The 16,640-nt window shown below is 39.8% G+C and overlaps 1 protein-coding gene across 6 annotated transcripts in view; it reads right to left on the minus strand.

Annotated features, from left to right (window-relative positions):
* Positions 1–16,640, minus strand: part of FGF9 (fibroblast growth factor 9) — a 188,245-nt gene that overhangs the window by 114,386 nt on the left and 57,219 nt on the right. For 5 of the 6 annotated variants that reach the window (XM_084878655.1, XM_084878653.1, XM_084878654.1 and 2 more), the window contains one exon: positions 4,502–4,566. The exons of the other annotated variant lie outside the window; for it this stretch is intronic. In XM_084878655.1, the coding sequence (XP_084734781.1) occupies positions 4,502–4,566 (65 nt within the window). The remainder of the gene's footprint in view (positions 1–4,501; positions 4,567–16,640) is intronic. 6 annotated transcript variants of the gene reach the window in all.

Genomic DNA, 16,640 nt, shown 5'->3' on the forward strand with positions numbered 1-16,640 from the left:
TTTGATTAAGTTGTGTATCTTCCCTTTATTAAGTTGTATGAGTTCCCCGTAAATGTTGGAGACTAAACCCTTATCAGAGATAACACTGACAAATATGTTCTCCCATGCAGTGAGCTTTCTTGTTTTGTTGATGGTTTGTTTTGCTGTGCAGAAGATTTTTATTTTGATATAGTACCATTTGTTTATTTTCTCTTTAATTTCCATTGCCCAAGAGCAGTATCAGTGAAGAAACTGCTTCAGTATATGTCTGAGATTTTGCTGCCTGTGGATACCTCTAATATTTTTGTGGTTCCCATCTGACATTTAAGTCCTTTACCCATTTTGAGTTTATTTTTTTGTATGGTGTAAGTTGGTGGTCCAGTTTCACTTTTTGCATGTATCTGTCCAATTTTCCCAACATCATTTATTGAAGAGACTGTCTTGACTTCATTATATGCTCTTGCCTCCTTTTTCAAATATTAATTGAGCACAGTATTTTGGGTCGATTTCTGGGTTCTCTATTCTATTCCATTGGTCTATATGTCTGTTCTTATGCCAGTACCAGGCAATTTTGAGAATACTGGCTTTGTAATACAGCTTGATATCTGGTATTGAGATCCCTCCTACGTTGCTCTTTTTTCTCAGGATTGTTGCAGCTATTGGGGTCCTTTTTTATTCCAGATGAATTTTTGGACAGCTTGAAATATGCTATTAATGTTTTAATGGGGAGTGCATTGAAGCTATAGATTCCTTTGTGTAGTATAGAATTTTAATGATGTTGATCCTACTAATCCATGAACACAGGATGGTTGTCCATCTATTTATGTCTTCCTCTATATCTTTTTTCAGTGTCCTGTAGTTTTCTGAGTATAGGTCTTTTACCTCCTTAGTTAAGTTTATTTCTAGGTATCTTAATTTTTTTGGTGCAATGGTAAATTTAATCTCTCTTTAATCTTTCTTCAAGTTCACTGTTGGTGTATAGAAATGCCATAGATTTCATAGCATTAATTTTTTGTCCTGCTACATGGCCAAATTCATTTATTAAGTCTAATAATATTTTTATGGAGTTTTTAGGGTTTTCTATGTACAGTATCATGTCATCTGCAAATAATGACAATTTTACTTCTTCTTTTCCAATTTGTATGCCCTTTATTTCTTCTTCTTGTCTGATTGCTGTAGCTAACACTTCCAGTACTATGTTGAATAGGAGTGGTGAGAGTGGGCATCCCTGTCTTGTTCCTGTTCTTAAAGTCCCCTACTATAATTGCATTGATATCGATCTCTTCCTTGATATCTTCCCTAAGTTTTTTTAATGTATTTGGGTGCTCCTATATTGGGTGCATATATGCTTACCAGAGTTATATCTTCTTGTTAAATTGCTCCCTTTAGTATTATGTAGTGGCCTTACTTATCTCTTGTTATGGCCTTTACAATGAGGTCTATTTTATTAGATATAAGTATCGCAACTCCAGCTTTTTCCTCATTTCCATTTGCCTGAAAAAAATTTTTCCATCCCTTTACTCTGTCTGTGTGAATCCTTTTTTTCTGAGGTGTGTCTCTTGCAGATAGCAAATATATGGGTCATGTTTTCTTATCCATTCAGCTACCCTGTGTCTTTTAATTGGTGCATTTAATCCATTTATGTTTAATGTTATTATTGATAAGTACTTATTTGTTGTCATTTTTATTCTTACTATTTGTTTTTCTTCTTGCCTTTCTGTTTCTTCTTTTTACAACAGTCCCTTTCGCATTTCTTGCATTGCTTGTTTGGTAGCAATAAACTCTCTTAGCCTTTTTTTTATCTGTGAAGCTTCTGGTTCCACCTTCAATTTTGAATGATGAATGATAGCCTTGCTAGGTAAAGTATTCTTGGATTAAGTCCCTTGCTTTGCATCATTTTTTATGTTTCATTCCATTCCCTTCTGGCCTTGTGTATTTCTGTTGAGAAATCAGTTGATATTCTAATAGGAGATCCCTTGTAGGTAACTTTCTGTCTCTCCCTGGCAGCCTTTAAGATTTTTACTTTGTCATTGGATGTTTGCCAATTTAATTATGATGTGTCTTGGTGTTGGTTTTTTGGGGGGTTCATCTTGTTTTGGACTCTATGTAATTCTTGGACTTGCATAGTTTTTTTTCTTGCCAATATCAGGAAAGTTTTCTGTCATTATTTCTTCAAACAGGTTTTCTATTCCTTGGTTCCCTTCTTCTCCTTCCGGTACTCTTATTATGCAAATGGTGTTTCATTTTGTGTTGTCCCAAAGCTCCCTTAGGCTCTCCTCTTGCTTTTTAAGTCTTCTTTCCCATTGCTACTGTGTTTGTGTGTGTGTGTTTTTTTTTTCCTACCTTGTCTTCTAATTCGCTGATGCAGTCCTCAGCCTCTTCTAGTGTACTGTTTTAAGACTGCCATTGTGTTTTTTATTGCAGCTACATCATTCTTTATCTCCTCTTGGTTCCTTTTCATGTTGGTGACATTCTCATTCAGCTCCTTAGTGTTCTCATTGAGTTGTATTTGTCAGTGAGCTGTTTGTATTTGTCATCTAGCCATTTGAGCATCCTTATAACCATTACTCTGAATTCTTTCTCTGATATGTTGCTAGCCTCAATTTCATTCAACTCCCTTTCTGGTGATTCCTCTTTTTCTTTCTTTTGGGGACTGTTTTTTTTTATCTTCCCATGTTTTGCTGTAACATTTTAATTATAGGTCCGATTGCTTTGCTACCCAGGTTCTTTCGGGGGATTGTGCTACTCGTGTGATCTCTCAGGTCTCCTGGGCTTGGTAATCCAGCATAGATCCCTACTTGAGCTATTTAGGTTCTCTTGATGTAGGCCTGCAAGATGGAAAGGTACAACTGTGGGGTCTAGAAGTCAGCAGCTGTGGAAGGGGGTGTCCCAACTTTTGCTGTCTTGTGCCCTTGACTGAAATCATGCATGCCCAGCAGGGACTCACAGTGGCACCCAGGAACCATCTGTTTGGGTGATGGGGCTCAGGAGGCCTGTGCTCTGGGAAAACGTGACTGTGGTGTCCAGAGTTCTGCAGCTGTGGGGTAGGCAGACTCAGCTTTTGCTGCTGCACCTGTGTTTGATAGGTGCATGCTCCCAGTGGCAGCTCACAGGGGCCCCCATGGTGCATTTGCCAGCGAGGGGTACTGAAGCACTCTGAAGGGCCCTGGCACTGAAGCCACATAATTGAGGTGTCTGTGGGCAGGTATCAAGGATGAGTGAATTCAGAATTTCTACTGCTGGGGAAGTGCATTCATGTTTGTTCAAGATCACACCCAGTGAGAACTCATAGCAACTCCCATGAATTCCCTGTGGATAGATGGGCTCAGGATGCCTGCCCTTTGGAAATGCATGACTGTGGCAGTGTGTTTGCCAGCACAAAGCTCTGATGCACTCTGAGGGGCCCTGGCACTGAAGTTACGTATCTGAGGTGTCTACGGGCAGGTATCTAGAATGAGTGAATTCAGAATTTCTATTGCCAGAAGGACTGCATCCCTGTTTGTCCAAGATCACACCCAGCAAGGGCTCACAGCAGCTCCCATGAGCGCCCTGTGGATAGATGGGTTTAGGGTACCTGCCCATCGAAAACGTGTGACTGTGGTGGTGCAGTTGCCGGAGCAGAGCTATGACACACTCTGAGGGGCCCTGGTGCTGAAGTTACACAGCTGGGGTGTATGTGGGCAGTTATTCAGGAAGAGGGAATTCAGAATTTCTACTGCAGGGCAGCATGCCCTTGTCTGTACAAAATCACATCCAGCAGGGCTCCCAGTAGCTCCCAGGCACTGCCTACAGAGTGGTGTGCCCTGGATGCCTGCACGCTGAAACACTTGAATGTGGTGTCCGGAATTCTGCTGCTGGGGAGGGGGTAAGTTGCACTTACTGCTGCAGGAACAGTGCCCCTTTGGAGGTGAAGGTCCCAGGGTACAAGGGTCTGCTGGTGGGACAGCAGGATTTTAGCTGTAGTGGCTGCTGGGTTGTGGGCAAAGTCAAAGGCCTGTCTAAGTGGTGGTGCTAATGAGTTATTAGAAAAGGCCATTCTCCCCTTCAAGATGGTATGAGCTCCATGCCAAAGTCCCACAGTTTGGGGAGTGCCCAAAGTGGTGGTAGTCTCTCCCTGTCCAAGAGAGCCTGGTCTGCCAGCCCCTGCTGCTCCTACGGGGATTTAACTGTCCCTTACTCACTCATACACACCACACACACCCTCTCCTTTCATCCCCACATTTACTCATTTCCTCTCCTTCACCTCCATCCTGCCAGCCGCCATCTTCAGCACCCCCTGTAATATACACTTTTTTAAAAGTAGAGGAAGAAGGAGGAGAAGAAATAAAAGATATAAACAATAAAATGGTAACAAATACATACCTATTGACAATTGAATCTAAAGACCAAAATAAACAAACAAGAAATCTAATGAACAAAATAAACTGGTAAGAATCAGAGGCATGGAAGCATGGAACAGACTGATGAATCTCAGAGGGAAGAGGGGAAAGGGGGACAGAAAGAGATTAACTAAAGATCTTACCTGTGAAGACAGACAGTAAGGTGGTGAAAGCCTGGGGTGAGACGGGAACCTGGTGGAGGGGGTCACTATGGGGAAGGGAGAGAGGGGGACATCTGTAACACTCTCAACAATACAGATTTAAAATAAATAAATATCTTAATATATATATATTAAAAATACATCATTTGTTTCATGATTTTTAATGGATCGACCTTTTTTGCTGTTATATTAGTATTCTTTTAAATAGCAGGGTGACAGGTCTTATTCATAGGCATTAGTGAAGGAAATGTTTTCACAGATGAACTCTCTAACACTGAGCCCACATATCATAGGGATTCTGTTAGGAGAGGCACAGCCCTTGCTTTTCTGATACCCTAATCTAACACTCCAAAGTTCCAATGGAAAAATTATAACCACTCAGAATTAACAGAGCTTTCAAAATTACATGAAGTTGGCTCTGCAAACAGCAAAATCTAAGTGACTCTTCTGTTTATTCCAAGCCAGTTTGAAACTACCATGTTTCCCCAAAAATAAGACATCCTCCGAAAATAAGACCTACTTACAGGTTTCCTTCTGAGTGAAATATAAGGCATCCCCCCAAATATAAGCCCCCCCCCCCCCAGGCTCTGTCTCAGAATGCTATTGCTAAACATGAGAGATTTGGTCCACTGAATCTGAAAGAAATGGCGTCACAAGAAATTCACCAGGAAATTCAGGAATTGGATTGTTATGATGATGTTCCAGAAGATGATGACATGATTGTCATTGAATAAATGAGTAAATTCTTGATACTGTAGGATTCACAGTTTGTCTGGTTTGTGTTGACAACTACCGTACTACCATACCGTATTCAGGTAATAAATTTCCTTTATTTTCATTTAACAATAAATGTGTACCGTATTCTTCTTCATGGAAAAATAAGACATCCCCTGAAAATAAGACCTAGCGCATCTTTGGGAGCAAAAATTAATATAAGACACTGTCTTATTTTCGGGGCAACAGGGTAGAAACTGGCCACCAGATGGAAAACAAAAACAAAGAATATAGATGCCCCCTTGTGGAGATAATGAGCACTGCACTTCAAATGGTTTGATTCTCCAAAACAGAGTAGGTCCCAAATAATATAGCATTTTAAAAAATGGTCATCTTCCAAACTATTGTTGAAGTGAATACTTGGCTATTGGACAGGGCTTCAGAGTCTCATATGCTGTGTGATCAGAGCCTTGCCTCTCAAATTCTTCTTAGTAGAGCCTCCTGTGTGGTCCCAGGCCCATGAATGCCCTCAGGACTTAAATACCCAGTCCTCCCTGATGGTTTTACTTTAGGTCTTACTCTTTCAAGGCCTGAAGCCATCATAGCCTTATTACTTCATGTCTAATGAAATGGGTCCTTCCCCCTGTTGTGCATTCATTTTACCTTCAATATGTGTGTGTGTGGGGGGGGGGGGGGGAATCTGATATGAGTAAATCTGATGCTCACTAAGTTCAGAGAAATAATGGTGCTATTCTCATGTTTGGAAAACCTGCTAGGGCAAGAGTTCTTCCACAGCATTTGTGATGGCAGATTTTAATTGCTCAACTGCTTGGTGGTCTCTTCTTGGATTGTAAGTGCTGTGAAGGCAGAGACTCTCTCCTACTTTACTGGGGCACTCTCAGGGCCCTGCACAGTTCCTGGCATACAGTAGGTGCTTAATACTAGTACATAGGTTGCAGAAATAAATTCTACTTCAATGTCTAAATTTGGCTTGCCAGAGTCAGCAGCCAAGAAAGTAATGTAAGCAGTATATGCATAGGCTAACAGAAAGTATCCAGAACTGTGTTTGGGATGGCACAAGAGGCCCCTTCACCAGTGGAGAGCTGGGACCACACAGGAGAGCTGAGGTGAAAGGAGAGAAAAACCACAGGGAGCTGAGGCTGAAATACTGCATATGCACCTCCCATTGCCACACCCCAACCAACCTGAGCAGACATCACTCACTTAGGTTTGTTAAGCCAGATGGCAGGGCCTGACTCTACAGTCTCTGATTCAGCAGGTCTGGGTGGGACCCAAGAATGTGAATCTCTAACAAGGTCCCAAGTGACTCCAATGCTACTGGTCTGAGGAACACACATGGAGAACCACAGGTGTAAAGTAATATTTGATTTTCTCTCTAGCTGCTCATTATAACCACCAAGACTTCTACTAAGTCTACCCTGTAGAGAGTGCCTGGGATGGCACATGAGCATTTTTTAAATTATTGTCAGCTGAATCCAGTGGCATTGGCAAAGCCACATCCTGAAAACACACTTTGCTAAAAGGCAGGAGTGTTGTCAGCGTGACCTTCAGCTCCAGTGCCAGGGGGTGGGTTTTGTTATTTAAATCCAGCCAAGCACCAGAAGAATGCACATAATCTCCTTTGTCTTGGCTTTTAGTAAAACTTCCTGTTGGTTTGATTTTGGGTTGTTTTTTTGTTTGTTTGTTTGTTTGTTTGTTTGTTTTGTGTATGTGTTTTTGTTTTGTTTTTTCTCTATAAAATAAATATGCTGTATTGGCTCAAGATCCCTGTCCTGACAGAGGACAGTGGTCCCACCTGGCCCCAGCTTTTTCCTTCTATCTCTGTGTCTGTCTCTTTCATTTTCTCAATGCCTAGCCGTCCCTACTCAGGAACCAGACCACGCTCTAGCTGCACTAGAGGAGGAACAGAGAGAAATATTTATACTACTCCACCCCCAGGACAACCAAGATGAGAATCTCTGTGGGTGAGATACAGGCAACAATGATGTCTGAAGTTTCCCAGATAGAAGACTTAGACGGAAAGGTTTTACTGAAGTTAAGGACCCTCTGTCTGTGTGGGTTGTCAGCTTCAATGACAGAAACATACAATGATAACATATCTTCTTACAACAAAGGTAGGTTTCCCCTCCACTGTTCCATTTAAGCCTCAAATAACCCTAGGAGAAAGTTTTAACTCAATTTTAGAGAAAAGAAGTCAGGTAATAAATGGCAGTTCTTGGACTTAAATCAGATGATGTTTGGGTTTTTGTTGTTGTTGTTGTTTTTTGTTTGTTTTTTGTTTTTTATATTTTGATTTTTTTACAGAGAGGAAGGGAGAGAGATAGAGAGTTAGAAACATTGATGAGAGAGAGCCATCCATCAGCTGCCTCTTGCACACCCCCTACTGGGGATGTGCCCGCAACCAATGTACATGCCCTTGACCGGAATCGAACCTGGGACCTTTCAGTCCGCAGACCGATGCTCTACCACTGAGCCAAAACAGCTTTGGCTGATGTTTGTTTTTAATATCAACTTCAGAGTCAAATAAACTTGGAATAGAGGTATTCAGAAGTGATGGGATTGCTAAGCAGACAATCTGAGAAGTAGCGACACTGTGAACTAAAAGGGGAAGGCTATTGGAGCTCAGGGTCACTTGGTGTGGTAGTACAGAGCCACATCAGAGCGGGGAAAAAGAGAAATGCCTGGCTTATCCGACCTCTCCCAGTTCTCCCCAGACATTCTTTTAGTCCAATCGGTGTGGAAGCCCCTGACATGGGAGCTGGGGGCTACAAAGCTAAGCAGAGTAGCGAGAATCTCAGTGCCACCGGCCCAGAATGAAATATGGACACAATTAAACCCCAGATTTGCCCATATAAGCTGGACAACCTCGGTCAAGAAACCTGATCTCTCAGAAACTATCTTCTATTCTAGAAAGTGGAGCTTATACATCTAGGTTGAATGAGAATGAAACAATATTGGCACTGAGTAGACACCACATAAGCTTGCTTTCCCTCCCATCACCCTAGCCCTATGTTGTCACAGCTATTGGTCTCTTTGCTATCCCACAATTTCAAAACCACCAGAAATATGAGTCCATATTCTAGTAATGTCTGTGGTGCTTCCATGATCTGAGTGTCACTACTGCCATTACCATCCTCAAGTCCCAGCACTAATGTTGGTGTAACAGAGGAGTTAGATCAGTGCTAGAGAAAGTAGCTATTATGGCTGTAGCAGGACTATGTCCACCAGGATGGGGTGTTAGAGAAGCTGCTTACAATACAATAAGGAGAAACAATGACACTACTGAGTAGGAGGTGTAGACTAGTCTCTAAAACATTGTTACTATGCTATTGGTTGGTGACCACAAGCTATAAAACTGCTGTCCCTCTTTCTTTCCAAAGGAATCCACAAGTAAAACATTTCTGAAAATATTTTCATGTATATTATAGAACATTTATTTTTATGTCACTATTTTTCTTGTCAATGAAAAGGAGTAGATTCATCCTCTGGTCACTTTCTATTGAGAAATTGGATGCACATTATACAGTAAAAATTAATCAGTAATGACAGGTAAGAAACAAGAAGGAGTTCAAGATTGGAAATGTACTTCATGATTACTTGGTAAGAAGTAAACAAAACTTTCATCATTAGCAGCTTAATAGGCAGGCTTTGTTTTTGTCAGTCTGTATTTAGAATGCCAAATTATTAAACCCTAATAGCAAGATAGTGGTTTTTTTTTTTTTTTTTAGAAGAATCTTTATCTAAAACAGCTGTTGCCAACCAGTGGTCCGTGGACAACTGATGGTCCATGAGGTCCAAAAGGTTGGTGACCGGTGGTTTAAGGTAACCTTTGGAGCAGCAGTCACCAGCCCACAGACCACTAGTGGTCCATGAGGTCTGAAAAGTTGGTGACTGCTATTCTTAAAAAAAGCATTTCACTAGAAGTCAGGAGACCAGGGTTATATTTTGCTAGACCCAGCACAAAATTCAAAGTCTGTGGGTTCATTTTATCTTTTTTGTAAAATTAGAAAGTTAACAAGTGATTTCAGAATTTTCTTCCAAATCTAAATCTAATCTCACCTAATAACTCTGAGCCTATTCAAATCAAGTGTAGTGACTCACCTGTTCAGCTGCTGGAGACATTCAGTGAGTTCATGACAGGCAAGTGGCATCACTTACGTTGGCCATTTTATACCACACTTAAGTTCTAAGAAAAAAAACTTTGTACTAACCAGTACTTCAGAAATTTGCAAAAACCTATATCAAAGTTTATCATGAAAAAAAGTATTTTAAAATTTTGAGGTCATAAAGAACTTCAAAAATAAAATTAACTTCTAGAGAATTCAAACATTCCTATTACTGCTGTAATGAACAAATGGTATTTGCCTTTGTCATCAGTGTAAATATTAGAATAACGATATATTTTCCTCTATTCAGATAGCAACTCTTTTTTTTAAATTTTATTTATATTTTATTGATTTTTTTTTTGCCCCCCTCCCTCCCTCACACATCCCCTCCCTCCCCAGAGTTTTATGTCCATTGGTTGTACTTATATAAGAATTTGGTGCATTTTTCATATGTATTCTCTTTAAATATCTTGACTACAAGAAATAATAATAATTAAAATACAATGTGTTTTATAGGAAATAATAATTATGATGTAGTTTTACAATCTAAAACTTTATTGAGAAAAATATATATACACTTTGTCATCTTCAATATTATTTTTAAAGCATCTCATTTTAAGATAAACTTTATATTAATTATTGTTATTAACAATAATAATACTCCTTATATTCATTAGCCCTTGGCATCTGCTCAAAGGAACTGGAGACTCAATAATCTTCTTCAAGTTTAGCATTTTCATTCAACATATAATTTAAAAATACTGAAAATAGGTTTAAACTCTAGTAATTCTATATTTGCTTCCTTAATGGTGTTGTGACGTAATAGATTTCTTTCCTGTTTCAGTTACTTCTCCCAGCTGCATACACAGCAATTATTCAAAACTCTGTAATTCACTTTAGCCTTAGATACAGAGATCCTAATAAATAGTCCAAGGAACTGGAATAAAATATAGCAGTTAATATTGTTGATCTTCATGTTTTATTATGCTTTGTAATTAAGCTCACTTTAGAACCCAAACACAATTAGATTAATAGATATATTTATATAATAACTGAGAGGGCAGGGCAGGGCGAGGATAAACTCCTGACTCCACTGTGGGGCAGGGCGGAGTTATCCTCCATTTTGTGTAACTGGACCCTAGCCCAATCAGGGTCAGCCAAAACAGTGACATCACCACAGGAGTAAAACCTCAGAGATTGGCGAAATTCACTCTCTTCTGCCATGCTGTCCGTGTGAGTGGGACAGAGCCCATGCTAGCATGGAAGTGGCTCTTTTGTTTATTGCATCGGACTCGGCTCCCTGGTGGTCCTTGGGGATTATGAAGTCTGGGCATAACAATAACACCATGTTAAAAAGGAAACTATCAGTAAAGAAATAACAAATTAATATTTCTAATAAGAATGAAAAATAATTCCACTAATGTTACACATCCTAAACTTTCTAGAATGGCTCATTTCACTGAGTACCATTATTGATACTTAATCAGTTGCTTCCAAGAATCAGTGGTAAACTCTTACTGGAGTCCTAGCCACAGAGATCAAGAAGAAGAAATAAAAGGTGGCCAATTTGGAAAGAAGGAAGTAAAACTATCATTTTTCACAAAAGATATGATACCATATGTTAAAAAACCCTGAAGACTCCACCAAAAAAACTACTAGATTTAATAAATGAATTTGGCAATGTAGCAGGATACAAAATCAACACCCAAAAATTAATGGCTTTTTTATGTATCAATAATAAATTCTCAGAAAGAGAAATTAAACAAACAATATCATTTACCATTGCAACAAAAAAAATTAAGATATTTGGGGATAAACGTAACCAAGGAGGCAAAACACCTGTACTCAAAAAATTACAGGACATTGAAAAAAGAGATAGAAGATACAAACAGGTGGAAGAATACACCATGTTCATGGATTGGTAGAATCAACATCATTAAAATGTCCATACTACCCAAGACAACCTACAGATTCAATGCAACCCCTATTAAAATACCAACAGCATATTTCACAGATCTAGAACAAATACTCAAAATTTTTATATGAAACCAAAAAAGATCCAGAAAGCCCCAGCAATTTTGAGAAAGAAAAACAAATCTGGAGAAATCACAATGCCAGAGTTCAAATTATACTACAAAGGCACTGTAATAAAAACAGCCAGGTACTGGCATATAGATCAGTGGAACAGAACAGAGAACCCATAAATGGTTCCAAGCCATTATGCTCAATTAATATTTGACCAAGGAGGCAAGAGTATACAATGACGTCAAGACAGTCTCTTCCATAAATGATATTGGGAAAATTGGAAATATACATGCAAAAAAATGAAACACCACCACCAACTTATACTATACATAAGAATAAACTCAAAATGGACAAAATAATTAATGTAAGTCATGAAACCATATAAATCCTATAGGAAACCATAGAAGAAAAATATCAACATCACTCATAGTAATATGTTTGCAGATATAACTCCGAAGGCAAAGGAAACTAAAGACAATATAAACAAATGGGACTACATCAAAATAGAAGATGCACAGAAAAGGAAACCATAAACATAACAAAAGGAGAGCCCACTGTATGGGAGAACATATTCAGCAATGATACATCTGATAAAGGGGTAATATCCAAAATATATAAGGAATTCATACAACTTAACAAAAGGAAGATAAACAATCCAATTTAAAAAAATGGGCAAAGGACCTAAATAGACACTTCTCCAAAGAGGACATGCAGATGGCCAAGAGACATATGATAAAAAATGCTTAAGGTCACAGATTATCAAAACGATGCAAATTAAAACAAAAATGAGGGCCCTAGCTTGTTTGGCTCAGTGGACAGAGCGCCGGACTACAGTCTGAAAGGTCCCAGGTTTGATTCCGGTCAAGGACACGTGCCTGGGTTGTGGGCTCAGTTGCCTGCAGTAGGCAGCCGATCAATGATTCTCTCATCGTTGACGTCTATCTCTCTCTCTTCCTCTCCCTTCCTCTCTGAAATCAATAAAAATATATTTTAAAAAATAAATAAACAAAAATGAGATATTATCTCACCCCTGTCAGAATGACTGTCATCAACAAATCAAAAAATTACAAGTGCTGGCAAGCCTGTGGAGAAAAGGGAACCCTAGCACACTGCTGATGGGAATGCAGACTGGTGCAGTCATTATGGACAAATAGTATGGAGTTTCCTCAAAACATTGAATTTGGTACTGCCATTTGACCCAGTGGTCCCACTTCTAGGAATATGTCCTAAGAAACCCAAAGCACCAATCAGAAAGAATGTATGCACCCCTACGTGCATAGCAGCACAATTTACAATAGCTAAGATCTAGAAACAGCCTAAGTGCCTATCAGTAGATGAATGGATTAAAAAGCTGTGGTACAGTTCTAACTGTTTTTGGCTCAATGGATAGAGCGTCGGCCTATGGACTAAAGGGTGCCAGGTTTGATTCCAGTCAAGGGCATGTACTTTGGTTGTGGGCACATCCCCAGTATGTGCAGGAGGCAGCTAATCAATGTTTCTCTCTCATTGATGTTTCTAACTCTCTATCCTTCTCCCTTCCTCTCTATAAAAAAAAAAAAAAAAATCAATAAAACTTTTTTTAAAAAAAAAGTTGTGGCACATTTATACCATGGAATACTATCTATATATATATATAAAAGGCTAAGTGTCTATCTGTCCAACTGGTAGCTATGATGTGCACTGACCACCAGGGGGCAGACAGTCAATGCAGGAACTGCAATTACGTGCACTGGCCATTTAAAAATAAATGGCACCACGGACCTGGCACCGACAAACCAACACTCGGCTTCCCCCAAATGGGACACAGGCCCTGCCACCACCCCAGAGCGAAGCCCTACCAAATTACAGCCAATGCTGCTGAGACTCCATGGCATAAATGCAGCCCACAGCTCAGCCCATCCTGGAAACAGCCGCTGTGGGCACCAGGTAATGATGTCAAGTAGCAACACCCAGCTCCTCTTCCTAGCAACTAGCCTTCTTGGAGTTTCTTTAGTCCAGGAAAAACAACTTGCTTTATAGCCAGGTGCAAACATTTTACAGTTTAACCAAATGTTTGTGAAGCATTTTCACGTGCCTCATCTCATTTCATCCTCCCAGAAGTCCTGGTGTAGGTAGATAGGAGACTCGGTAGAATCCTATTTTCTTTTCATTAGCCAGAAAATGAAGATTTAGAAAGTTTAGACACTTGACCTAACTAAAAAGAAGTAAATGATGGACCTTGAAAATGACTTTAAGTTTTTTCACTGTGTAGAATATAGTCAAACAGTGCTATATTTTACCCTTTGTTCTCCCTGTGTGATATTTTAAATATTTTACCTTTTGTTCTCCCTGTGTGATCTACAATAATATTCTGCTTTGTGTTGATATTTACTGATGTGTTGCTCACAATTACCAGAAAGAGAAGTTGGGGTACTTCACTGGGCTGCAAAAAGTTTAGCAAAATCATAAAGCAGGTCTAATTAAGCAACTTTATTATATATATATAGAATAAGATACATATAAAGCTCTCACTGGCACAAACTGTACACGTTTCAATCTGTCATTGTTGATTGTGAATTTGGTTGACACTTCTATTAGAAAAAGTGAATAGCGATATTAAAATATTTCTTCTTTTTAATTTCCTTTTAATGTGCATGAATCCATGCACAGGACACTAGTGCAGTAACAATAACGAAGAATCTCTTACCCTGTGAGACAGCATGGAGTAACCTGGAGAGTATAATGCTAAGTGAAATAAGTCAGTCAGAGAAAGACAAGTATCACACGATTCTACTTATATGTGAAATCTAAGAAACAAAATAAACTGACAAGTGGATCCAGAGACATAGAACAGAGTGTGGAAATTCAGAGGGAAGGTGGAAGAGGATGGATAGGTGGGAGTTAATTAACTAAAAACCTTGTATGCATATATGCATAGTGCATGTACAGGAGGTGGGGGGATTTGGGGAGGAAGAAATATCTATAATACTTTCAACAATAAAGTATTAAAAAAAAAAAAAAAAGAATCAGTGGTGAAATGGTAGCATGTGTGTCTTATAAATTTTTTCAAAAATCTTTTACCTTTCATAATCCTGCTTAACCTATATTTTTCAAATATCTTTCTTTTTATTTATATATACTACTCTGTGCTGCCTCTATTCAAACTCATATCCACTATATTATATTTCACTGGACTTACACAATAAAAGTACTTGTTCTTAAATAAGTAAAATTAGGAAACATCTCATTAATCCATATACCTCATCAATATTAGTATATGGTTTTTTAGTGTTTTTTTTTTTAATCTTAATAAATCTTTATTGTTCAGATTATTACAATTGTTTCTCCTCCCCCCCACCCCATAGTTCCCTTCCACCTGGTCCCCACCCCACCCTTTGCCCTTACCTTCTCCCCCAGATTCCCCCACTTTCCTCATCCAGGTGTATGATTTTTGTCCATTCCCTTCCCCACACACACAGACACCCCTTTCCCCCTGAGAATTAGCAATCCCCTCCCATTCTATGCCCCTGGTTCTATTATATTCACCAGTTTATTCTGTTCCTCAGATTTTTAATTCACTTGACTTTTAGATTCACTTGACAGATACATATTTGTTGTTCATAATTATTGTCTTTACTTTTTTCTTTTTTCCTCTTTTGGTTCGCTTGAAGTTGTCCTAGAGGCTTCTTACACTATCTTCAACTTTCTGGATTCTCTTATTTTCTTGCTTCTGCGGAGGACTGTCCTCTGGCTCTTTGTGTTCCAAATCTTTGTCTTGATTCCTGCAATCTTCCAAACTGTTTTTAGGACTCTGTATAATATTTTTTATTTCAGACAATGTATTCTTTATTTCTAGTTGATCCCTTTTTATTTCGAGTTGATCCCTTTTCATATCCTCATAGGTCTCGTTTATTTTATCGGCCTTTTTTTTTAGGAAATTCTTAAAAAACCTTATAACTGTAGTTTTCAACTCAATGTCCGTTCCTTCACTTTTCTCCATCTCCTTCCTTTGTGTCCTGCCTCTTCTCTGCATTTTAGCTGCTTCCCTGATTTGATGGAATAGTTTTGTGTGCTGGGTGTTCTGGTAGAGCCCAGTAGCACAGCCTTCCCAGTTTCCTGAGGTGGACAATCTTGGTGTAGGCCTTTGTGGGCTGTGTGAGCAGTCTTGTTGGTAAGCCTTGCTTATTGTTGGTATCACTGGGAAGCGTTGATCTCCAAGCTAATTGGCTGTGAGGATCAGCAGTGTCTCAGCTACGAGGGCTTCTGTATTCCGCTTAAATGGGGCTGAGTCTCAGGGTGGTGCAGACAAGTTTAGGTGAGTCCCCCAAGATTGGTTGCAGGTGCATGCGCACCTCTTTGGTATAGGTGCGCATGCTTTGGTATAGGTGCATAGACAAGCTTTCCCGTCAGCCCCTCCCTACGAGGGTCCAGGTCCTGAGTCCTGCAGTAATGGCCGCTGGCTTCACACACCTCTGAGAGATCTCTGCCCACTGCCTGACAGTCTGGCCTCTCCCTGACTGGGGTCATCTATCAGAGCAATCGGGTGGTTCTGTTTTCCTCCCGAACAAGGAAGCCAGCCGCACATTAGCTGTCGACCCTCTCCACACGCCAGGAGTAAGCCAGCAGCGAACTCGGCCCACCCTCTCCGCGCTCCGCAAGCAAGCCGACAGCAAACTCAGGTGGCCACCTTTTCGCGCACACAGTTCACTGCACCTTTACAGTTCCTGAGGCTCAGCGTGCCTTCTCTCTCCTTCCCAGATGGTAGAGCCTCCTCTCAGCCAGCCGTCCAGCACTTCAGGCTGATGTTTCCCCCGTTTTCCAGTTCTAAATTCAAAATTGTTGTGGTAGGCTGCATTCAGGTGGCTACCTTATGCCGCCATCTTGATTTCTCCTCCCCCAACACCATTTATTGAAGAGACTGTCTTGAAACCATTGTATGTTCATGCCTCCTTTATCAACTACTAATTGAGCATAGTGTTTTGGGTACATATCTGGATTCTCTATTCTATTCCACTGATCTCTATGTCTGTTCTTGTGCCAGTACCAGGCTGTTTTGAGAACAGTGGCTTTGTAATACCACTTAAAATCTGATATTGAAATCCCTCTTTGTTCTTCTTTCTCAGGATTTCTGTGGCTAATCGGGGTCTTATTTTATTCCAGATGAGTTTTTTGAAAGTTCTTCCTAGGTCTGTGAAATACGCCATTGGTATTTTAATGTCGAGTGCATTGAAACTATAGATTGCTTTGTATAGTATGGACATCTTCCTCTATCTCTG

Source organism: Pipistrellus hanaki (assembly GCF_964339955.1).
Source record: "Pipistrellus hanaki genome assembly, chromosome: 3".
NCBI classification, from domain to species: Eukaryota; Metazoa; Chordata; class Mammalia; order Chiroptera; family Vespertilionidae; genus Pipistrellus; species Pipistrellus hanaki.